The 25527-nt window shown below is 46.1% G+C and overlaps 1 protein-coding gene across 1 annotated transcript in view; it reads right to left on the reverse strand.

The window, feature by feature from the left end:
* GRIN2B (glutamate receptor, ionotropic, N-methyl D-aspartate 2B) overlaps positions 1-25527 on the reverse strand; it is a 205203-nt gene that overhangs the window by 152889 nt on the left and 26787 nt on the right. Inside the window, exon 2 of the mRNA XM_010565845.1 lies at positions 15274-15702. Within this exon, the coding sequence (XP_010564147.1) occupies positions 15274-15684 (411 nt within the window). The 5' untranslated portion in view covers positions 15685-15702. The remainder of the gene's footprint in view (positions 1-15273; positions 15703-25527) is intronic.

Below are 25527 nucleotides of genomic sequence, written 5' to 3' on the forward strand. Positions count from 1 at the left end.
CCGCATGTGAGCATAAAATCTTCCCAGGGAGCTCAGGCAAGGGCAGAGGGATCAGACAGAGAGAACGGCTGGGACAAGCCCTGGTGAAGATGAGCCCCGTGGCCTCACACCAGGACATGGAGACAGCGAAGGTTAACGGCAGCATGGCTCATTGGGGGAGAATGGACCATGGGCACAAGGAACGGCGCAGCCTGGTGAGGTCTCCAGCCATTACCTAAATGAAGCTGTTCCACCATCTGCAGGCGAGCACACTTTGGCATTAAACATTTTGCATGAAGGCCTAATTAATGGAGCACAAAGTGACTTATTAAATCTAAATTAAGGAACCAACTGACTAGCAAAAAAAATTACATCTCTGGCCAGGTAATGGCTGTATCAAACATTTGGATGTGCCCAAAGACCAGCAAAACTCATCTGGCAGATTCCAAATAAGCAAAAGTTTATCAAAAGATAATCAGAGACTTTTAAAACAAAAGAGAGGGAGGCCACACGATTTTGGGGAGTCTGTCAGGTGACTGAAACTAGCAGAAGGAGAAGGTTGGCTGGTTCATCTTCTGTCCAGTTCCTTCCCATCTCCTTCCACCTCAGCAGCGTTGTCTCCTGCAGGCAGGCACATACTCCAAACTTTGTCAGCCCCATTATAAATTATTTTGGTGTTCAGACTGCAACTGCAGGAGATTAGCCCATAGACCCGAGGAGGACTTGCTACTCAGAGACACGTCCAAAGTTCGCTGTGCACTTCCCTGCCCCACTCTTCATCTCATTACGCCTTTCAGACCTTCCCATCTCTCCCCTTCCCAGGGGTTTAGCCCTTTCAGCACACCCCCTCCTGTAGAACAAGAGATACGTACTCCCTTATTTTCACCTTCAGGCTGGCTCCTCCTCAGCCCACCCAAGGCACCCACTGGTTAGAGCACGCCCTGATCTCCTTCAGTGCCACTTGAAGAACCCAAACCACCACAGTTTGTTGTAGCCTTACCACAAGGCTATGAATAAGGCTAGACAGAAAGCTCAGCCAGCCCAAAGGCAGAAAAAAGTGGGGCAGAAAACAGATGTCTGCTTGTCAGTTATGAAGAAAACCAAGGTGCAATTCACATTTTAAGTGCAATTTTTAAGTCTTTGCATTGAAAATATAGTTAAAGGCACGTGCCCTCCTCTTCCACAGAGGATACTAACAGAATAATCCAATTACTGCTGCTGTCATCAGACTAATTTCTTTTCTCAAGAGGTCTGGTTTTGGATAGAAATATTAAAATCTCCAAGCCTTGCACCATGTTCTCCTTCAAAAGCTAACCGATAGGAGCACGCGACGCTGAGCAAGTGTCTGTTCATGACTATGTCTCATTTGCTGCTGCAATCCAAGCCACCGCGGTGCGATAGCATGAGTCACAGAGTGCACACATGTGTGCTGAGCACAAGTGTGAATTGAACGTCCAGCCCCGAGAGACAGTGCCGCTTGCATTACATGCTTGTCTACGCGAATCACAGAGCGGGACCATGCTGGGGTGAATCAGCGTGAGTCACCGTGGGAACGCGTGGCAGGGAGGGTGAGCACGCTGCAAGCGTGTTGGGGCCATGCTGTGCATGGGTCACTTGTGCAGAAATCACAGCTCCCGAGACACTCCGATGCAGGGCTTTGCCCACCTTGTGTGTGCATTTTTAGCTTATTTTCTCTAGGAAATGAAGCTCTAGCAAACTTGGCGTGTGTGTTTGTGCTTACATGAGTCAGGCTTCCCAGTAACTCCTGAACCTGCTAGCCAATTTCCACTTGATTTGACAAAGGGGCAGAGGACTCAAGGAGAATTAAATTATTACGGTACTATACAAAATACAGCCTGCAACTGCATGCAGTCCCAAAGCCTTTGTCTGGCCCCACAGCAGTGTGTATGATTCACCCACTCACAGACAAAGGCTCACTAGGCAGTCAAATAAACTTCATCCTAACCTGGCAGCATGCCTGTAGTGGGCAGCCCCTATATACAGAACCCCCCGGGCACCACAGTACATCTCTCTTTTGCCCAGCCAGCAGGTATAAAAGACAGTGGAAACTGGGAGAGAGGCAATATGAGACCGGGGGGAAATGGGATTATTGTAGGGAGGAGGTGTAGCCAGGTCCTGAAAAATTGAAGCTGCTATGGGCACACCCACTTATTTGGACTGGACATCTTCTAGTTGAAACAAGGCAGAGGGTAGAGAAATGAGATCCTTTTAATGCTCCTGGTCCTCACCATTGGGGGAAGGATGAGTTCAGCTCTTCTGAAATCTCTTCACCCAGCTCAAGTTCTCTCCTCTGTGGACTCTCTGGTGTCTACTAAGGGCTGAGCTCACATTACAGTCTTAGTATATAATTCAGTTAAAGAGTCAATTAACCATGAGATGTGAATCCACTGAAAACAGGATTCATTCATATGGGAGCTGACAAAATTACTTGTTCCATCGCCCTTCCACTTACTCTGTCTTCTCAACAAGCTGTTCCAATGTCAGGTCATAAAATTCACTTTCAAGTGTGCCAGATAGGGGTAAAAAAAAAAAAAAAAAAGAAAAACCCTCTAGTGTGGATTTGCAAAAGCGATGAGGGACTCTGGGTGTCCATTCAGAGATACAACATGAAAGGCCCAAGTTTCAGACAGTGGACATGCCCAGCATTTTTTCAAATTTGGGCTGCCTTAACCTGTCTCATGTTGGATGTCAAAAAAAAAAAAAAAAAAAAAAGGCACCTATAATCACTGTTCACACTCAAAACACCTTAGCCTACTTCTTCAACTACCACCACTTCCTGGGAGGTAGGCAGAGCCCATTCAGATACCAGGTGTCCTGCACCTGGCAGCTTGGCAGGCAGTGCTGCATGGAAAAGGTGTCCCACTCCACCAGCCCCAAGGCTACCAATTCCCAACCCTCCCAATGCCCACTCAGCCCTGCACACCGAGGAACAGGCTGAGCCTGGCCCACAGCCTGGGCCGTGACAGAGCCCACATGGAGCCAGCAACTAGGAGGCATGGAAGGCAGGCACTTCTGAGAGATGCTCTCTCCATTCACTGTTATCTGACAAATGCGCCATTATCCCACAAGAGCCTCTCTCTCCACTTCCCGAGCGACTGCCTCCTTTGTTAAGAATCCATTGACTCCTCCTTTTTATCTACAGTACCTTCAGAAGAGGATCATCTTCCTTACGTTTCTCCCGAGCTCACTAGGTCATTTGTGGGTTGCCTTTTTTTTTAACTGTCTCTAGTAGATAGCTAAAAGGTATTGGTAACCATCGGCTCACTGCATCCCCTGAAGGAAAGCATGTACTCTTCCCTCTCAACCTCCTTCCATACTGCACCAGCAACAGGAAATTCCCTGCTCCCCACAAGCCTTCCTGAACTGGAAGTGATGGAAACACTGTATTTCCAATGGGGGGAGTCTCAGCAAGAGGAGGCCATCCCCTTTGGAGGGAAAATTCATTTATTTCAAGATGGTCAGAGCTACGTGCGGCCACTTGCAAGGAAGAACATTTCTGGCGATAGTAATTTTACCTTGCACTCAGCCCCATGCAGGGTGTGTGAGCCCTATGATTTGGTAGGCTTAAATAGAAGTTAAGACAATAAAACCCTCTCAGATCTCTGACCTTTGATAGATGTGAAGAACTGGTTAATGCAGCACACCAAACATTGACACTTCAGCTCAAGCAGGTTTGTGTTGGAGGCAGCCTCCATCAGCCGGGAGCCACAAATCCTCACCGCACACCACATCTCATGGGCAGCTCTGCCCCAGCTGAGGTGACACCACACGTTGCTCCTGGCCAGGTCCCCATGGGCTCAGCGGCCTCGTCCCTTAGCCCAGCAGGAATAACCAGCGATGTGCGAGGCTGTTACGAACCCTTCCCCAAGCTTCACGTCCCCTTACCCGCTCGTCCATGACGTGGTATAGACAACACTAGACTGCATGTTCGGCTGTGGTAAGAGGATCACCAGCCTGTCAAGCTGGTGATGTGGAGAACAGTATTAACTGAGTAATTAAATCATTTCTGTAATTACTCTCACACAGCTATAAATAATGTAAGCCCACACGTTCTCTCTGGAAGCCACAATAGTGAGAGCAGAGAGGGTGAGGGATGCAAATGAAAAAGGAGAAATAATAATAATAAAAACACTTAACCTTTACTCAGTACGCTGCATTTTCAAAGCACAGTGCAAACAACAATTAAGAAATGGGTAGAGTGACAGGCAGGAGGGGGTGAAAGGGAAGTGGGAGAAGAGAGAGGAGGGGAAGGGGAGCAGGATTTGAGACCCAGCAAGGCTGGCAGCCCCGTGGACACATTGCCCAGCCCGGTGGCCCAGCCACGCTGTGCGGCTCTTCATCCCAAACCTCCATACTGCTGCCCGGGGGGGCTTAAGGGTACAGCTCTAGCTCTGCCTCTGCAGAAAGCGAGCAGCAAATCGAGTGCCCGAGCAGGAGCCAGGACAAAGCGCTGCGCTGCACGAGCACACACCTGGAGGAGCCAGCAGCTCCATCACAGAGCATCCTCCTAACGGCGTCTGCCTGTCCCCTCCAGCACAGAGGCTTGGTGGTGACCACCCTGCCCAAGCCAGGCAGCTAGTGGAGCCTGTGGGGGGCTTGCCCCCTCCTCCCAGGAGCTCTTCCCTCTCCCCACCAGGCCTGGGGCCCCGGCACAGGGTGTGCTGGAAAAGAGGGGGCACAGCCGAGCCAGCCCCAGGCACGCTTTGGGAGACCCACTGGCCTTCCCCCCAGGGGGGAGCACAGATGCCAGCGTTCCCGTCCCCCCCACGGAGCCACTTCTGACTCCCTTTGTGGCTCAGTGCAGAGCAGGGAGGGAATATTTCTGTCCGACCGGAGCGGGAGGCAGCGCTCACAGGGGAAGCACCACAGCCCAGTCCCACTGCCCTGCCTCGGCCCAGGCGTGCTCTCCTTGCCCAGTTTCCACCCAACAGGCTTTCCACTCGTGTTGCACACCCACGGCCTGTTTGCTCAGCAGTTCCGCCACCCCCCCGCTCCCCACCTCTTGCTCCTGCGGCCAGCCAAGCAGCATCACCCGCGCAGGCGGCATCGCCTGGGCAGGCACGTCTCCTCCTCTTTCCTCTCCCTCTGTGCCTTTTCCTATTCCCCATCTCCTGCTTCCCACCTTTTTCCAGCCCCCCGCCCATCTCCTTGTTTCAGAGTCTCTTCCACATGCAACACCCCTGCACTAGCTCCTCATCACACCCCCTGTGCCCCCCCATCACCCATGTTCCAGCCCAGATACCCTGCTGCACAGTGCGTTTTCTCCTGGCTGGATCCCACCAGGACCCCACAGGAGAGCTCCAGCCCCAGCACGGCCCGTGCAGCCCCCAAGTCCAGGTGCAGGTTTGAAGCACAGTTTGCAAGGACAAGATCTTTTCAAGATAGGTGGCAAACCTCTAAAAAGACTCTGCTGCACGTAGAGTTTCTCATGCTTATAACAAGGCCAAACTTGGGACAACCTATGCAGCGGTAGCAAAAGCACATTTCTGGTTAAAAGTCCTCCCCTGCAAGACGCCCCCTCCAGACCTGTGCCTTTGCTCTGAGGACCTGTGGTGGTCAGGCAGAGCCTTTGGAGGAAAACATGCCAGCACTTGCAACACAGGTGAATCATGTCTCTCCCTGTGCCACATTTGCAGAGAGCGCCGTTTTATTTTCCAAATAAATAGCGAAATAAATCAATCAGCTTGAGGCATACACCTGGCATAGGAAACTTTGCTCAAACAGTCATAGTCTGGCAAAGTTACAGGAAACCCCCAAGAGGATGTTATAATGGGGAATGCTGGGCAAGCTTACAATAGACGGTACTATCAACTCTGCATACAGAAAGTTCTCCTGCATGCCGCAGCTATTCAAGCCACCTCTAATGGGGGTTACAGCTTCTCCTCCTGGAGTCCAGATTTTCATATCAAGCATTGTATTTACTTCAGCTAGAAAAATCCATTAATTGCTCCCTAGCAATTAGGTAGCATTTGCCTTTTGTAGAGCTCAAAGTACTTTACAAAAACACTGTTATGGTCTTCTTGCAAGGGGCAAATTGCTGTAGGCAGAAGTTCAGCAACTGTCTTAAAGTCATGTTTTACAGCAGAGCTGCAGTGAGGACTTGGGTCTACTAGACCTGCTTGATTCTGCTGGCACCCTTTAGATCAGTCTTCCTCGTGTACCTGCCTTTTTTGCTCTTTCCCTGCCCACCTTTAGACTCCCCATGTCCTTGATTCCTTCTCACCCCCGCCTCCTCTGAAACATATATCGTTATTATCAGGAACCTCACAGATACACAGCTAGAAGCTATTTCCAAAGCACAGAGAAAAATTGCCTTGACAGACCCTTTAGGGTATTTTTTTCCAGTCACTCTGTCCTGGTTTCAGCTGGGATAGAGTTAACTGCCTTCCTAGTAGCTGGTACAGTGCTATGTTTTGAGTTCAGTATGCAAAGAATGTTGATAAAACTGATGTTTTCAGTTGTTGCTAAGTAGTGTTTAGTCTAAAGTCAAGGATTTTTCAGCTTCTCATGCCCAGCCAGCGAGAGAGCTGGAGGGGCCCAAGAAGTTGGCACAGGACACAGCCAGGGCACCTGACCCAAAGTGGCCAACGGTGTATTCCATACCATGCGACGTCACGTCTAGTATAGGAACTGGGCTCGGGGACTGGCGGGGTGTCGGTCGGTGGGTGGTGAGCAATTGCCCTGTGCATCATTTGTACTTTCCAATCCTTTTATTACTACTGTTATCATTTTATTAGTGTTATCATTATTAGTTTCTTCTTTTCTGTTCTATTAAACCGTTCTTATCTCAACCCAGGAGTTTTACTTCTTTTCCCGATTTTCTCCCCCATCCCACTGCATGGGGGGGAGTGAGTGAGCGGCTGCGTGGTGCTTAGTTGCTGGCTGGGGGTAAACCACAACACAGTCTCAGAACTTACTCTTCCCCCCACTCCCCCTCCACAATCCAGAAGAAGTATCCTTGTCTGTCTCTCATCTTGCCCATCCCATTTCTCTTCCACTGTAGCTATAACACATTGTCCAGCCCTTAGTTCAGTCCTGCTTCAAAACAGCTGCAGCAACATGGTTTCCATGCTCTTCCCTAAGGAGGCTAGAGCACATCCTAAAAAAACCTCAGTGACTGAACTTTTTTTTTGATGCACATATGTAACATTTAATATTATCATTTAACAAACCATAATATATCATTTAATATCTTTTCTCAACTTTATCCTGCCGCTCCTACTTCTGGCAGCTACACCAAGCATTATTTTCTCTAATCTTAGTTTACCTCTATTCACTACATATATTAATCATACCCTGACTCATTGTTCAGCCAACCTACAATACGTACATATAGCTGTTTCAGTCTTTCTTCATGTATCAGTTCCTCCAGACCTTTAACAGACTCACAGACAACAATTATATCTTTTTCTGTATCCTGTTTTTTTCCAGCCTGTGTATACGTAATTCCCTTAACTTCCTTCATAATCCATCCCCTCCAAACTTGGTTAATGAAGCAAATAAAAAGCAAAGAGAAGAAGAGATTCCCTGGAAAGAATTGTTTCTCTCTGTCCTGCAGTTACTGGGGAATGACACGCAGATCTAAAGCAGCAGCATCGGGCAATTTCACACTCCGTGTTTTCAATTTCATTTTGAGGCCAGTTTAGGGTAGGGACAAATTTGAGTGTAATTAATTTAGATTTTGTGAGACAAGTAACTGCTTAGGGTTGTAATAAAGGACTGCCTGCTCCAGAATGAAGAAACTAATCTCCTTGTCCGGCTGGGGATGGCACAAATTGATTTAATACTTTTGTGCTGGTTTTTTTTGTTTTGAAGAAAGGGGTTATAATAATGATTATAAATAACTATGGGTCAGATCTCATTAAGCTCCCAGATTTTCTTTAGATAAGTGCTCGCAGATTTGGAGATCTACCTAAACATCATCAGTGTGAAAATCAAGGCTAGAAATCTAGCAAGAATGAACTTTTACACAAAAGCCCCATTACTTGCCAGGTCACAGCTGCGTGGAAATCAACCTTTTCCTCACAGATATTTCAATACCTCTATTTCCAGGTAGACAATGGCAACACTGCTTTTAAATATTAGTAGGAAAGAGGTTAATTCAGCCTCTCTTTTTCCTCAGGTAGGTTGCAGCGGTTGCGTTCAGAAAGGTCTTCTGTCACTCGAAAGAAAACATCACTATAACAACAGAAGAAAACTAACAGAACTCCTAGAAGAAGAATTCTGTGACCCAAAATAAAGCAGGCTTATAAATAGCTACAAAAGGCTGATGTAAAGGAATCAGACTTCAGTTTTGCTTGGCATTTGTTGTCTGGGAGTTGTCTTCTCCTTCAGCATCCTACCCCTGCCCCAGCACTGCCGCTGCCCAAAGCGCCCCTGGGCACCTTGGCAGGGTGTGAGCCTCACCAGGGTCCCTCCTGGTTTTCTCCTCCCCAGCCCTGTGACACTCAAGCTCAGATGGTGCCTTCAGGCTTCAGGTGTCCAAGGCTCTGCATTTCTGAGGCTCAGGGCAGAGATGAAGTGCATCCAGCAGAAATTAGTAGAGGGGAGAAGCAGCAATGGGAATATTTCAGGGAAAGTTACATTTCCATAAGATTACTTTTAAAAAAGGGGATTTCTTGCTACCTTTTTAAGTGACAAAAAAAAAAAAAAAAAAAAAATCAGACTCCATATTTTTCTCTTGTGACTTTTGAAAACAATACCCCCCAAAAAAGTGAAGGCCTTGAAGTGGAGTTCCCCCCAAGCAAATGGGAGATTAAGTAGAGGGAAACTTTAAAAATTAAAAAAGCAGACTACTTTAATAGGAAATTTAATAAAAGAAACAATACATTTCTTTGAAAAGTAATTTTTTTCATCAAAATAATATTGACGAGAGTACTTGAGCTCTTGTTTAGAAAATGAGAGTTAACTTTGAAGGATTTAATGGCCCTGGGGAGAGGTTAAAGCTCTTAAAAGTTCATTTCCAGGTTTCCTAATAACTGAGGGATTTTAAGTGCTGTAATTTATTTGTAAAGTAATAAAAATTGTTCTAGGGAAATTCTCAGATGTTAATTAAACTCCACAGAAATACACTACCTATGTTCCCTTCCTTTATAGGAAAAAATGTAATTTTGTATGGATGGATTAGACACAGATATAAACATAAACTACTGATCCACCTGGCCTGCTATTACATGTGTATACTCAAGGGAAAAACAACACTGGCATACAAAACAATATTCTCTATATCTCTGTGACCTACCTTTCTTCTCCCTCCCCAACTTTTGCAGCAGACTCGTAGTTAGAGGACACACGAAATTTAGTTCATTTTTCGAGCTACACAGAGCTTTCCTTTGGCAGCAAAAGGAAGCTGAGTACCAAAAGCAAAAGAATTGTATTAATCATGTCCTCAATTATTAAATGCTTGAAGGGAAACTGCTGATTTTTTTTTATTTTTTAAAATCAAACTTGTCTTTGCTAATCACTAGATTAGTCTAAGAAACATTTAAACTATTACTATCATCAAATGCAGTTTCAGAGAAAAGAAAATGCTTTGTGAAACTACGTGAACTGCATATAATCTTGCTTTGGATGGAAAAAAGGGGTAGGAACCTTCTAACAACATTGAACCATGGTCTTTCAACATTTGCAGATCAAAATGTGTTTTTTCCATCCCCACCCCCCCAGGCAGCATTTTGTTTGGAATATATTTCACTTCAGTTCATATAATCCATTCAAAGGGAACTTTTTCTTTTGGGTGGGGTTTTTGGTTTGTTTTTTTAACTGAATTTCCTTCACACAAGGGCTCTAAAAATTTCAGTTGTCATCCCTAATGGAAATGAAACAAATTTACATCCAAAAAATGGGGTTTGCATTCCCCATGCATCTCTATTATTTAACCTTTGGAAACCTGAGAGTGAAAGTGCTTTCCTTTTAATTACAGATGTTCTGCTTTTAGCAGCACTGTCCCAGTGTCTTTGACTTTGTCCTGGTTTCAGTGTGTATCTAGGTGCTCAGCTTATTCAACTAGTTTTGGATTCCCTGTACCTGCAGCATCACTTTCCTGCACTCTGACCAGCAGCTAGTTTTCTTCCCTGGTGCTTTATACCCATTGTATGAGTTTGGACTTGCCCCCCACCAAAATACCAAAGAATTTCATTGCTGCAGCAGCATGGCCCAGGTATGGAGCAATCACAGCAACCTTCAGCATTGAAAGAGAGAGAGACAACACATCTTGGGAACCTTGACAGAAAACAAAAAGAAAGGGGACAGGGATTTATGAAGCGGGGATGGAAAGGCAGAGGAGAAATTGCAGCTTTGGCATGAACAGGGAAAAAAGAGCAAGGTAGTGGAGGGACTAGCAGAAAAGTCAGCTCTATGCTGTGTGAGAAAAGGAAGGAGAATCTGGCCTAGAACGATCATGGATTTTAGATTTCAGGTTAGTTTCATGCAGCTTTTATACAGATTTTATTACAGGCACAGCACAATTTAACAGATCATTCTTTCCTAGCATTTTATTTCCATCAGTATGGCTACCCTGTGCAGGCAAGCCCTGCAGAAAATAGCAAGGGATGCAGAGATAGAGAAGAATGATTTTCAGCTAGGAAAACATAATCATCCTCTTCCAATATTTTTCCTGGGTGCTGCCTGTGCACTGTGCACCATTGTGTTACTATTAAGCTGCACAGGACAAGAAGCTTTGGCAAAACAATGTGACTGTGGAGAAATAGCGAGGGACAGTTCCACCAAAAATGATGGTCACCAGCTGTGCTGTAAGAGAACCCAAGGCATTTTCTGCTCTTAGCTTTTCTGCTTTCATTATCACCAAGTTGACTTTTTCCATTATTAAAAAAAAAATAGTCTATCATTACAAAACAGACCAGTCAGCCAAATGGTGTGGTCATTTTTTAGGCAAGAAGCTAAATCTTTTCCAACACAGTAAGTGTCCTAAATCTGAACAACAATTTGCTCTTCTCTTAAGGTACCTATAAATGTACAATCTTATTGTTATTTCCTTTTCTGCAACTGCTCCTTTACCTCCTAGTTCTGGGCAGAAGTGTTTTTAGGTAATATTGAAAATACAATGAAAAGCCCAGCCCAGATTTCCAGTCTCAGGTCTGCAAACACAAGATATTGGTTTGTGTGCTTATCTGAACTGAAGCTTGGTTTGCAGCCTCAAAGGTTTCCTTCCACCATCAGTCTCCTAACACAGACCATCCCTATCTGCCAGCTATTTCCACACTGTGATAGGACTGAATTTCTGCTTTCAAAACAACTGGGGAGAAAGGAGAAATTATTTTAAACACTGGAATGGGAGCAGGCATGCTCACTGGTCACGAGTGCATTGCAGTCCTCCGGACAACGCAAACTAACGCTTAAGATCAGGCAACATAAAGCTTTAAAAAGAAAGGTCATTGCGGCAACTTCAGGCAAACCAAAGAGACCACAGAGCTTCCACAAGCAAAGTTCTTGGATCGCAAGAACCGAGCATTGGTGGTGGTGCACATTTCTCTCCTCTCCATCTCACCTATTCCAGATTGAACACAGATCATCAGTGACCCATGCTATTCCCTTTCTCGTCAGAGGTCCAGGTGAGAAGATGCTATCGTCCTAGTCCCTTTTCTAGGTGCCAGCACCAAAACAAGGACCAGGTGCCTCCTTGTAGGGCCGAAACATTGCGATCATTCTCCTACCCTGCCCCACAGCTGCGGGGCTTGCTCCTCTGAGAGGAGCTAACGCAAGGGCTATTGGACCCCCTCAGCCAACACTCCCAGGCCACCCAGCCCCGACAAAATGACTGCTGCAGTTCGTGCTGTTTGGCATCACGGCTGGCACATTCGTCAGAGACTAAAGGGACTGAACCGGCTATGACAAGACTCTCCCTCAGCAAAGTGGTCTCTCCAGAGCTCAAGTGAGGCGCATCGTGTGTCTATGCTTCACCGTTTTCCTGGAACTAAACCCAGACCGTAGTGTGCACATAGATCATCTGGTCATTTTCTTCTGATGCCAAATTAGGCAGAGAATAAATGTAACACTTTGTAACAGCTAAACAGGTAGGATTAGAGACATGAGCACCAAGGAGAGCAACAGGAAAAACATATGCAAATTCCTATATACTCTTTTTTCAGAGGAAAAAGGCAAAACAAGAAGATATAAACGTTATCTACAAAATCTAATCAAATGCAATATTAAAGTGCATGAGCTCGAACAGAACAATCAGGAAATCCAGATGTTATACCTTCAGCAACATACTTCCACCTGTGATGTTACACCTAGGGCAGGTTTCATGGCATTTAACTTGAGGCATCACAAGAAAGTTGGGGTACAGCCTTCTTCAGTAATCAGTGGGGAGACACAGGACTGTCCTGTGAGCATTTCTCTGCACCCTGAGGTGGGTGGGATGAATTGTCCTCAGGTGGTGCCTCCTTCCCCACTGATTGTAAAGATGCCCAGACCTCTAGCCCGCAGGTAGCAAACCTCCAGATGCATGTTAAGTGAGATGAAGCCAGCCTATGGTGCACATCATACTATATAGACAGAAATATTGAGAGGAGAAAAGAAAATTCAGGCTTGAAATCCTCTTTTTTTTTTTCCTTTTTGCCTGCCCTTTCGTGTCTCAATTTACCAGCTTCACAGTTATTACAAAGCACTTTTTACACATGGACCCCAATTTCCTCCCAGACACACTTATTAAACCTTCATTGAAGGTGAAACAGAATTTCACGTGCTACTCCAGGGAAGGCGCTTTGACTGAGCAGGTTTTTTGCATCAACCGCCAGAGAAGAGGGGCTTATCTGTCACACCAAGGCATTAGTGGTTTGTAGCATTCTTTAGGTTTGCATTGGCACTACTGATCACAAACACACAGGGAGCATAACGAAGCTGTAAGTGCAGGTCTGAACCTGTGAAATGCTGAGCAAGTTCGATCACAGCTGACTGCTGTGGGCATTGAGGGGATGCTAAAAGAAAGAAGCAATCCATGCTTGCAGGATCAAACCCCAGCCACACAACTCATCTGCAAAGAACATGACTAACAGTCACTAAAAGCAAAGCCTCTGTCAAGGCCCTCTGTGGAAAACGGATTGTTTAAGGACTTACCAGGCTGACTGCAGTATTTTTAGTAGAATATCAATGTATTTACTCTCTACCATATTTTAATTCAATTCATCAAATAAATGTTATCCATTAAAGATTACACACCTGTGAATCAGAAGCTGTAAAGGTCAGCCTTTTCAATGTATGTTTAAAAGAAATCTTGGCCTTTCCTAAAACTGCAGATCTTTGTACATAACCTGCTTCTCCTGTCTGCAAAACTAAAAAAAAAGGAGTTTGATAAAACAGAGGTCTCCATTCATAAGGCTTCCACCTTTGAGCTCGCCGTGGGCTGCCTGCCTGCCAGAATGCTCTTTAGAACCGAGCCAGTGGGGTACACAGGGCAGTCACGGGAGATGCTGCCTTCCCAAGGAGAGACTAGAGATAGGTAGAAAGAAAAATCTTCGCAAAGTTCAATAGGCCAAATTTCTCTTTGAATTACAGCAGCGTAAATCTGATCCAATCCTGCCAAAGGCAATGGAGCTATGCTGGATTTACACTGCAGGAATCTGAAATCAGAATTTGGCCTGCCACGTTCAAAGTCACAAGGAACTTTTCCCAGTGCTTAGGAGGTCTGGCATCAGTAACACTTACGCTTGTTCAAAGATGATGCAAAATGCCACCGTAAGTGTGAAATGCAGCAATCAAGTAATGCTTCAGACCTCTTTTGCACAGACAACGATAACCATGCAACGCAGCAGGCAGGAGAGCATCGAGATACAGCACTGTTGCCTGACTGTCCTCCAGGACAGAAAAGCTTTATTGTGGGTGGAATGGGGTAGAATGACTTTAGCGCATGTGCAACTATTCAAGGAGAGAGAGAAAAAAAGGCCTGTGATTATTTTATTCAGTGACTACTTTAGTTCAAAGGCTGATATGAAAAAATAACACTGTGTATTAACTTTATGTTATTTGGCAACTGAACAGTTGGTCAAAGAGTGAGAAAATAATCTGTAATTAATTTATTCCGATCTACTCACCTGCAATAATCTGCACTAGATTATTTACTTACAAGGTAAATAAAACAGAAAGTGCCTGGATTTCTCAGCCCACTAGATCTCTTTCTGAGGAAAAGCTGCCACAGTGACCAGCTTAATTCTCCCCCTTCATTCAGTTAGACCCAATTCTGCCTAGTTAAATGTCTCAGATTCGCTTAAGAGTGACCGGTAAAAGAAAAAGGCTATCGGTTTGTGTCCCTGTTTACGTCTTTGCAACGCACAAAGTGTGGTCAAGAGGGTCTTCTCAACAAAGGGCTTGGCCCCAACTCTGTCTAGCACTGAGCCCGCAGGGAAAAGGGCAGCCCACTTCTCTCGGGTATTCCCACTGGCCCACTGCAGCCCAGAGGCCACTGTTAGCCACACCATCTGGCCAAATGCACACTCAGGTGTGAACTGCTGGGTCCCCTGTTCCTCCCAGGGGAAGACTTGTATCAGGTCCAGCTACACCCCATGGAAGCTCCCTAAGCTGAGAGTTACCAGCTGGCCAAAGATGCTGCTCCCTCTGCATCTTGTCCTGTTCAAAACCAGTAGTGGGAAGGCATGTTTGTGTAGTAATTCCCCAGAAGATTGGCTGGGGCTTGGGAAAACAACGAAATGTCAGTGATATGAAGGAATAAAGTAGTGCAGTAGAAAAAAGAAAGACTTAGCTGGACTGGTTCAAACTGGTTAGTTGCTTAGCTAACACCTATTTAACTTCAGAAGCTGAAGAACACTTCTGAGAGGAGATGGCTTTATTAAAGATTCAATTATTTTCCAATTAAGATGTAAGAGCTGTATTAAGCGTCCCTGAAAATACCACAATGTCCTCCAGCTGCATGCAGGAAAAACCCAAGCTAGCATACTCTTTTAAGGTAAAACACAGGTAAAAATAAAACCTTAAAAAAAATACATAAATCACAATTGTCAGGGCCTCTTTACCCTTCCTAAGAAAGAAGAAAAGGGCTGATTCTTTTGCAGCTCTTTTCTACCTGCTCCTTTCCCTCCTCAGTTTTTCTCTGTTGCAGATAATTCCACATGATTAATAGGCTCTTCTCAGCAGTGCTACACACAGTTAGCTCTTTTAATCTCTCTTTGAATCTGAGACTCTCTAATCCCCCAACCCTTCGGCCCCATGAGACTACACCTGAGGATCACAGAATAAGATATTTCTTTCTGGTTTAAGTTTTGATCTGCAGGTCTGCAATGGAAGGAAGCTCAAATTTACCTTATCTGCCATGATCATAGAGGAGCCTCCATGGATGCCCAGGATGGGAGTGAGGGTCTGGGCAGAGATGAAGTCCAGGATCTGGGCAATGGCTTCCTGGTCTGTGTCATCAGCGAATACCACCCCTTGAATCTTCCGGTCTGACATGAGGTCACAGATGCGAGTGATGATGCTCTTGGGATCTGTCTCATTCATGGCCACCAGCTCCACCCGAGGCACCACTGAGAGGTGGTGGAAGTCATCTTTCTCGTGGGCATCTTTGATGGCCACTTCGTCTGAGGTCCCCACCAGGATGACCGCAATGCCAATGCTCGGGTGGCTTTTCTGGGCATGGGCCCCACTCCCTGTTGTCGCGAGGACTGCCAGCACCAGCCAAAACCTTGGAGAGTAGCACTCCACCCTGGGCCTCATCTTCGGCTCTTACACTCCCTGAGTGAGGAAGAAGAAAAAAAGGAAGGGGGGAAATTAAGAGAAAGGGAAAGTGATTAATTGACAAGTCAGTCATGCATTCAGCCTTTAAGGTAGATCCGTTGATATTCCTCAGCCGCTAGCCCTCCTCCCACCAGTCCTTCTTGCCTGATGCCCAGCCCTTTGGCTACATTCACGGCTCTGTTAAAGTCAGGGGGGCAGACCAGTCCAGTCTCTACTTCAGAGAACAGCTGTCAGCAGAAGATGGGATCATGTCATCTCTCAGGTCCCATGTCACTCTGAGACCCAAGTCAAAAGTGATAGAGAATTGTCCTTTGACGGCTGATCGGCTGTCTTTGTGAAACGGATTGCTAATGTCAAGCCCATGTCTAAGTGCTCACCCTCATCGCAAAGGAATTACTGGTGTTTGTGATCAGTTTGGCCTTCTGCTGAAGGTATAGGCAGGGAGGCTGAAGGGACCAGGCAGATAAGGACTCCCTTTTACTTTTTCAGCACAGCTCCTCCAGAATAAAGTGAGGACAAATGGACAAGGCCATTGGATGCATATGGACGTGCGTATCCATTGCATACAACCTTCCTACCACCGGGGGACACACAGCTCCAGTCTGTAGTACAGTCAGCCATACGCCTTTCACACATACAAGGTTCATTTCTTTTTAAAAACCAAGGAACACAAAATTTCCCAGTGGTCGTGGCGAAAACTGGATCACTGCAGTGTGGGGAAGACATTCCCTCCAAGCCCATATGACAGCTATTTTTGCCCAGAAGCAGAAAGACCCACAGAGCTTACAAAGGTTCACCCTCAGCTACTACAGCCAGGGATGTTACACCGATCTTTTCCCTGAACATGTCCACTTTATTTTGTAATCATAACAGCAGAAATGGAAAAACCCAATGAGGTCATCTCTCCAGCCCCTGCCTGAGCAGGACTGTTCCCTGCGGGATTGTTCCTAGCTCTTTCTTTATTCAGTCTCTTTTTAATAACAGTTCGCATTTCCACAGCACTTTTCATCCTCAAGCCACGTTACAAACACTAACAAATTAATCCTTGCAGCACCTATACAGTGTAAATATCAGAACCCACCCTGGTCTGGGGGCAAAAACAGAGCAGCGTCCCCCCGTCCACCCACCACCCCACTATGGGAGGCAGCATTGCTCGGTGTGCCCACCCAGGGCCATGCTGCTGTCCCAAGGAGATTTCAGGCATTTCAAACTAAAGACGACTCCCCCTCAGCACAAAAGGTTCTGCTCAGCTATTCATGCCCGTAACTCTGTTCTTCAGCAGCCCAGCACATTTGGAATAAATACACCAGCCCTGCACCTCTGATCTTGGGGATCCAGAAACAGGACCCTTCTGTACTCTTTGCTGCTACACATGCCTCTATCAAATGAACAGAAAGCCACGGCAGCAGGGACAAGGGTGGCAAGACTTTGGGGAAGCTGAAAGTCCATGAAACAGTCCTACCTACACTGGCCACCCATAGGCAAAGGGTGCAAGGGGCCCCATCTCGCCCTGCCCAGGAGAACACACAGGCTCAGCACCTGATCCCTCATTGTCATGCTAAGCAGAGAGAATGTATCCTGCATTGAAATTACCAGATAAATAAGCAGATAATAAAATAGATAATAAATATGCACCGGAGGAACCAAATCCACTTAGGAGGCTGAAAGGGACCACGGGTGTGAAGTGCCAATCGATTCCAAACTCTCTGACGGATCCACTTCCTAAGAGATGCTCACAAGGAGAACCAAGAGACTTTGAGAGTTTGGCAAAATGAACAGCTAACTTCATTCCGGCAGGACTGTTATCCTCCAATTACGAGTCACTAAATTAGATTCCTTCACAGTGAAATGCAGTCCCTGCTCCTGCAATGCTTTATTAACTTTAATGCACTCTATACGCTCTCTGTCTCTCACTCTCTTGCTCACTCACTTTAATGCTATATTTGTTCTCTTTAAAATATGTCTCCTGCGATCCCTCTGCATAGACTCACACAGTATATTACGCTTGGTTAGGCAATGGCTAGCTGTGATGCCCAGGGAGCAGAGCATAGGTTTTTCCCAGCCCCTCTCCCACCAGGAATACTTTACAGGGCCTTCCAGCCCATGGCTCGGATAGCAGCAATGCAGGAGCTATGCAGGCGATCATGGCAGCTGTCTGCCTTCATGCCCAAATGCAGAATTCTCCCACTGGGAAAAATGCCAGCCAAGAAACCCATTCCCTTCTCTTCACCTGCATCAGAGCCAATAAATCTCTAGCATCTACCTCCAGGCAGCAGCAAAGAGACCAGATCCTGAAGAGCACATAGGTGCCAATCTGTTGGGTGTCTAGCTCGTGGGATGCGCCCCCCAGGCAGATTCTTCCATTCAACACAAGATGATGGAGGTCCCTGTACAGTGCCAGATCCTCAGGCTTTGGCCAGATATGCAGCAACCTGCCAGGGCAAGGAGGAGGCAAATGCAAAGAGGAGGTCATCAGTGCCTCCACAGCCAACCTGGCATCTCCAATTTTGATCCTCAGCCATAAGCCCCCTCTGGATCAGGCAGAGCAATGCTTAGGTAGCTTGCGTTGTACCACCCAAGACAGCTCTCCCTCCATCTCTTGCTCACACGTACCACTTCTGTCATGCTCATGATGTGTTTCAGGTGCTCCATGGGTGGTCTGCATGCCAGAGACCAGCGTCCTTCTGACGGAATAGCAGGTACCAGGTCCAGGCTGGGCTCCCTCACAGGATGGGACCCAGGGATGTGATAAGGCAGAGGAATACCAATAAATCACACCTAACCCAGGGCCGAGTGGTGGTCTCCACCATTCAGCTCCCACAAGGCAGCAGCAGCTTCACTGTGCAGAGTTGAGCTGCTCAAAGTGCTCACAGCGTTACAATCCCTTCCCTGCCCTCCTTGGGGCTGACTTCTGTTCACAAGCAGTAGCCACTATCCACACTTCTGCTCACACACAAGTGCTGGCTGTTGGAGAAAGGGACAAATGTCCCAACACAAACCCCATCTCCCTTTCCTCTCTGGTCTGGCTCACTACAAGCCCCTTTTGAATGTGTGCTAGTAGAGGAGAGGCAGGGGTAAACCAGCACAGACTTATTATCAGATTAAGGTGACCCCAGAACTATTATAAAAAATGTGGGTTTACATACACAACAGCAAGTTTTATCCATTAATTTCTACGCTGTTCAAATGCAAAAGTTTGAGGCACCCAATCAAGGAAGCACTGGAGGCATCATGCAGACCTCCTTCTGAGTGATGCTCTTGTTTCCAGTGAAGAAAAGAAATGGAGAAATTCACACATGGAGCAATTCACAGACATCTGACAAGGCTGCAGTTGTAAAAGTTGCCCTTACTTGTTTCAAGTAACTTTAATATTGCTAGAGTCTAATTTCACCAGTCAAGAATTATTTTTAAAACATGCCAGTGTATTTTATTACAAAGTATTTTACATGAGCAGGTTTTTCCCTTGGTAGTGGTGTGGGGCAACACAGTGTTTGGAGTCTTTTCTGTGATTTTGCCACTCCAAAACAATTTAGCAAATCCCAAACTCCAGTCTGGTTAGTAAAATCCTTTACACGTTACTCTACACTATTATATTGTCCCTTACTCCCTGGAAAATAATATGTGACAGGGCCATTAGACAAAGTGGTTTTACAGACATATCTATATTTAGGTATAAACATGCCTGTAAAACCATTATACCTCTATAATCTCATTTTGCTTACCAATAAAACATATCCACCATTGTAGAGGAATGCAGCATCTACTTAGTGCTGCAGAGCAATGTTACACAATCTCTGTTAAAATGGGAAGGGAAAGCTAACTTCTCCAACTGAAAATGCAAGAGGAATGTAGGTAGTCAGACAGTAATTATTCAGACTGGAATTTGGCCAGGACCAAAGGTTAGATTGCTTAAAAATATCATGGGAACCTTATTTGACACTGCATTTTTATGTGGATCAGATCTAAGATAAGTATTAATAGAAAATTATTAGGCTGCACAGGCAAAATACAGCTCAGCATTTAAAGGTATTTCTGGACGATATTTCAAAATACAGAAAGTACACAAATAGGTCACTGTGCATTCAACCAGGCTAACTGTAAATACAGTACTACTCAGGCAGTGTACAGCAAAGCTAGGCAATCTTCAGGTCAGATAAAGAAACTGAGGCAGAACAGGAGCTGGTCCCACGAGTTTGGGCGCAGTTCTGTCGTGTGCCAATGCCAGTACCTCCTTCTGCTGCAATTGTGCCAGCTGGGCAGCCTTGCACAATAGCCCCTTGGGAGGTATTTGCAGGCCCTCAAAACCCTACCTCCAAGCTCAGGACAGCAAGAGGAAACTAAGTCCTGTAATACTGCAGTCCCAGACAAAAAGCTGTCTTGAAGGCAGTGAGGCAATTAGGAGGAAGGCAGTGAGGCAATTAGGAGGAAGATGACGCTTGGACAGGAGGCTGAACAGCGTGCACTAGCCACCAGCAAAGGGGACTTCTCAGGGATATTGGCTTCATCCTGGAGGAAGAAGAGCATCACCTACCTCCAGCCTCCCCCTCCTGTACTTGCCTGGAGGGCCATGGGGAAGTTCATATCCCAGTGCCTTCTGGGCTCTGCTCACTGGGAGCTCTGATGAGGTCCCAACACTGCCTAGAGGACTTCAAGCCACTGAGTCTGAATTCAACAGCTAATTTTGCATCTGCACCAACTGCAATGCTGATTCCCAGCCCTACTCTCATCCCTGATCACTAGCCCAATTCCAGGACTCACCACCACCCTCAGTCCCACTACTACCTAGAGACGGATGTCCTGCCAGCTCCAGTGTTAGCCATCAGTGTTACCCTGCACTTCAGTATTTGTTCATCTTTGACAGCATCTTAAATCACACTGGCTTCATTTTTCAGTTTGAGCAGTATCAGACAATGATTCAAAAAGCAATCCTTGTGTTTCAGGCCCTAGCTGGGAGTAGGAAGAAATCCACCTCACTTGTGAGATACTCTACAGAACTGGAAGGTGCTTTGTGCCTGGTATCCAGCACACCACCAGAGAAAAATAGCGAGTGCACTAGAAGAAGTTGTGGGGAAGTTAACATTGCACTAGACGAGCTACTGGGCTGTCTGATAAGGAAATACCTGTAGGTCCAGACCAAAGACGAACACTATTTCTATGTTTACCAACTGCAGAAGAATGGTACATATTTAATCTTTTTGTCTACTGCCGGCCTCACAGGTTTTGCAGGAGCTAAGACGACCCATGCAAAGAAAGGGGCAGGACTGATTGCAACCTCATAAACTGTTACTCCTAAGAGCTGGGGCTTAAAAGCTATAAGTCAGACCATAATTTACACCTAAGTTTCTCCAACTCCCTGATTTTTGGGAACCCAATTTCAGCTTAGGACAGCCTCCCATTCCCCTGGTTACTGCCATCTCCCCAATCCAGACACACTGCATATTTTATACCTCTGAAGAAGCACTCCTCATGTTCTAACACTGCTTTAACCACTGTCCTACTGCACCTTCGGCCCAGGCTATTCGTATGCTGACAACTCTTGCACTGCTGTTCCCCATATTACTGCTTACCAGGTAGGTGACATAAGTGCCCATAAATCTTCTTCTGGCTCACAGCCCTGTTGTTCCAGGAATTTTGTAAACAAAGACAAAGGAGAGGGGGATGGATCTGGGGCACAGTGAATGCGTCTTCGAAGCGCCTGCACATTTCAGGTGCTGATAAACAGAATGAATGATATTGCAGGAAAATCTCCATACATTCAGAGTAGGAAGATGGCTGAGACTAGAGACAGTGGAAAGTGCCATGCATAGTGATAAATGCAAGAACAATCCAGCACCTGGACCAAAATTGTGGTGACTCTGAGTAATCACCCTCCCAAGGGCATTTCAGTAGTTTTAGATGAAAACTTGTAGAGTTTAGTTTATTTAACTAGCTTTGAACATCACTTATATTCTCATTCTAATATACAAATGGTCCTATGGCAGTGGCAGAACATTTCTCCAAGGAGCAGGTTTTCTTTCTGCTCTTCACAACCACTGCCTCTCCAACATGTACCTTTGTCCATGCCTGTAACGTCCCACAGACTCATTTCTATCTAACTTACAAAATGCTTCTTTTTTCCCTTATTTCTCCCAAGTCAGCCTTTTTTGGGGGGGAACGCATCACACACCCCCAACCAAAGGCTTCAAAGCCCTTGGAGCTCTTTCATTACCTTGCCGTTAGCTTTACTGCCGTGGACACTGTGTGGAAAGTAGCACGTGTTTACTTCTATTCTCTATTTTCTTTTAAACTGTTCTTTCTTTATTAAACCAGGTACAAATTCTTCCCTGACTTGGGCAGTGTCAGATTCATCCCATATATCAAATACTCATTCCTCCCCATCTCCAGCAGCTCTGTCTATCCAACAGGTGTATCCAAAGATAAGGTGAAAAAGTGCTTCCCCTTTTTCTGCCCCACGCAAAGAAGAGCAATTCTCTCCCTACACTTAAGGCGGTACAAAGAATGCTTTGATCATCAATTAGACCCATATCATTCCCAACAGATGAAGAACTATGTCTCATTATTGTAAGCTTGCCCAAGGGTAAGTTCCCAGTGTCCTTCCCACTTCCTCCCACCCACATATTTTACATATCATGGGTGATGGCTGATACAGCCACAGCCTGCGAGCTTCTGTTGAGACCCACACCAAGTGATTCATAGAAATTACAAATTAAAATTCTCTGCTTAATAGTCTTGCCCTTCCCCCAGTCACTTCAGGATTGCTGTCTACGGCATCTGCTTTAGCACACTACCTGCTCTGAAACGACTCAGACAATAGGATTACCACTGCTAGGAGACGGCTCCAAGGCTCATATTTAGAAACATTTCCCTAAACTCAGCCTAAATTTTCCCTTTGCTCAGCTGTCCTGTTACTTTAATAATATCTCCTTCATTCAGCCTAAACAATTTCTCCCTCTCAACTCACCGTTTCCACCCTGAAAACGCTTGTAGATGGTTATCTGATCACCCCTTGGGACTTTCCTCTGCCGCAGCAGAAGTTCAGCTGTGTTCATCCCTCCTCCTAAGTTGAGTCCCCTCGGGTCCTCATCAGGATGAGGGAGGGAGGATGAAGGTAACGGCCGGGCAAGGGAGAGCAGGAGCGAGTCTGACCTGCTTACCCAGGCTGGCACACACGTGCAGCGCTGCGGGAGTCAGTGTCACACACACAAAAGCCATTAAGCGAGACAGCAGGTCAGTCTGGCACTGCCCAGTGCCAACTTCTAAATGCCAGGGCATAGAAGCTTGGCACAGCCATCGCTCTCTGCGAGCCCGGCTTGCGGAGCCAGGCTGGAGCCACCATTCCCCTGCCAGGATCTCACACACACCCCCAGCATCCCGCTTGGACAAGTTTAGAGGGATGAGACAGGCCCTTCCTGCCAGAGACTGAAATATCCTCACCACCTGGAGGGTTCAGTTGCCACAGCTGTCACTCCCTGCATGCTCCATTTGAAACAAGGGTTTCAAAGCTTACAAGACGTGCACTGTTTCCCACTTCCAACCCTCGTCTGCCCCATCTCAGAACTGGATCCAGGCTCAGAGCGACATCATCAAAAGCAAGGGATGTGTCGCTGTGCGTGCAGGACCCCTCCAAAAGGATTTCAGCATGGCTAAAAGCAGCTTTGCCTCCTGAAGTGCAAGACTAGGTTTAAACAGGCAGCAGAATGCTGCACCAACCCCACGCCAGTTTTGCCTATTAAATTAAACTGGAACAATTTGGTAATCCATGTGGCAATCCCTTCCTTCCTTTCTTAACTCTCCACTTCCAGTTTTCATTTCCAAGCAGGAATCAACAGCACATTAATAACATAAGGACATTAAAGACTGCAATTTCCACAAGCTAGAGATTTAAATACCTCAGATCCATGAGAAACACACATTTAACTTCACTTGGATGGTTTGGAGAAGCACATCCTCAGCATTTCTCAATAGTTGGTGTATTAATTTGAAGTTTTCTATTCAACCTTAATCAATTCTGCATTTTGTGCATTGGCAGATTGTTACATTGAATTTCAAAATTTAAAAAATGAAAACTTTTACTTGCAAGAGTGGAAGGACTTTCCTGTTCCCCAGACTCTCTCATGCACCTCATTCAGTACCTGTTCATTCCCTGCATTATTTCCTTAAAGGGAAAACACAGAGCAGGCAGGCAGAGACTGCACTGTCTCCTGAAGGCAGCTGCCAAACACCACGCTGGTGCTGAAATCCCACGGGTTACTCAAAGTCTCGCATCAAGAGACAGTCTTAAGTTCTTTGGATGCCAGATGCAACCACTGTAAAAGCCAAATCACAAAGGTTTCTTAAAACGAACCTTAAGTGGGAAAGAAAATACGATTTTTCTTTTTTTTAGACAGAAATTGGGTGATTCCTTCTTCTACAATGTTGAGAATACCAAAAAGGTCATCTGAACCAGAGGGAGACAGCCTCACACTACACCTGCACTTTGAACACAGTCATCCAGTTTGCTGCCAATCTCCTCAGATATAATGCGTGACATGGGATAAAGCTTTAAAACATAAACCTGCCTGTTCCTTAGGAAAGATCTTGATGGGTGCATGTTTCAGTCTTGCAGCCCATGCAACAAGGGCGATCTAGGAGAAACTATTCACGCTGCCTCTGCTCACTGAGGCACCATTACAGCAAATATTAAACAGCCCTAAAGCAGAGTGCCAGAGCTCACCAGACCTGATCAGGTTCTCCTAAAGGTGTTACAGACAGCAGAAATGGCAGAGAAGGTGGCTTGATGCCTGGAACACCAAGCTGCAAGGGGGGCAAAGAGGCCGCTAAGTGGAGGCAGTGGGGTGGAGAGAGAGAGATGCATCCTGTGAGCTGGTCCAGGACAAAGCCGCAGTGCTACGGACACTGATGGGCCACATTTCACAAACTGCCAGCATCCCTCAGAAGCCTCGTGACCTCTTGATTTCCACTGGTATGCAGCATTTTGGAAAATGGGGTTTAGTCACCAAGGGACCCTGTGAAAACACCAGCCTTGCTTGTGAAATGAGACAGGGAATTAATCTGGAGGTGAGAGGACGTGTTTTCAGCATGGGCAAAAAGGCATGCCACAGCCATTGGAGCCAAGACAGGTCAAAAGATGGCACTGGTCAGGCCACTAGAAATGATAGACGAGTACCCAGAAAACTTTGTTATGAGTCTCCTTCCTTGTAATTGCCTGTCCCTTGTCCCTTCCCTTTTCCTCACTCTGATCCTTGGTAAAGGACTTTTATGTTCCTATAACTACTTATAGAAAAACAAAATAAAATCTACCTAGGAGAAGTAACAAGGGAAACCCAATGTGTGACACCAAAAAAGAGTGCCATGCAAGATGTTTGGAGCTGTACACTCCCAACCCAGAAGCATCCCAAAAAACTCATCCCTTTAGAAAAACTTGATCCTTACAATAAGTACTAATGCCAGGATGAAGGGAGAATTGACAACTGCAAATCAGCAATCTTTTGGGTGGTCTCATTTTTCTTCTCCTTTCCCTCTTTACTCTCCACACCCAACACTCTCCCCTTTCCCAATTTTTCTCTCCCTGAGTTCAATGACCAGTAAGGCACCAGCCATCAAGCCGCTGGATACAATATGCTTTCACAGTACATTAGTGCTGTGCACCAGACCATGCTGTGCCTGTGATTGTATGACAGGTCAGGGCCGATTCGTCTTACCGAGACCTTCAATCAACAGTGTCCGGAAAGCTTTCCCAGCTGGAGGGACCCAGCCCAGCAGCCACTGACCTCTCCCTCTGCTCAGCACTCGATCATATTTATAGAGTTGCAGTGACAGAAA

The sequence above is a fragment of the Haliaeetus leucocephalus genome, unplaced genomic scaffold (assembly GCF_000737465.1).
Source record: "Haliaeetus leucocephalus isolate CR32 unplaced genomic scaffold, Haliaeetus_leucocephalus-4.0 Scaffold196, whole genome shotgun sequence".
NCBI classification, from domain to species: Eukaryota; Metazoa; Chordata; class Aves; order Accipitriformes; family Accipitridae; genus Haliaeetus; species Haliaeetus leucocephalus.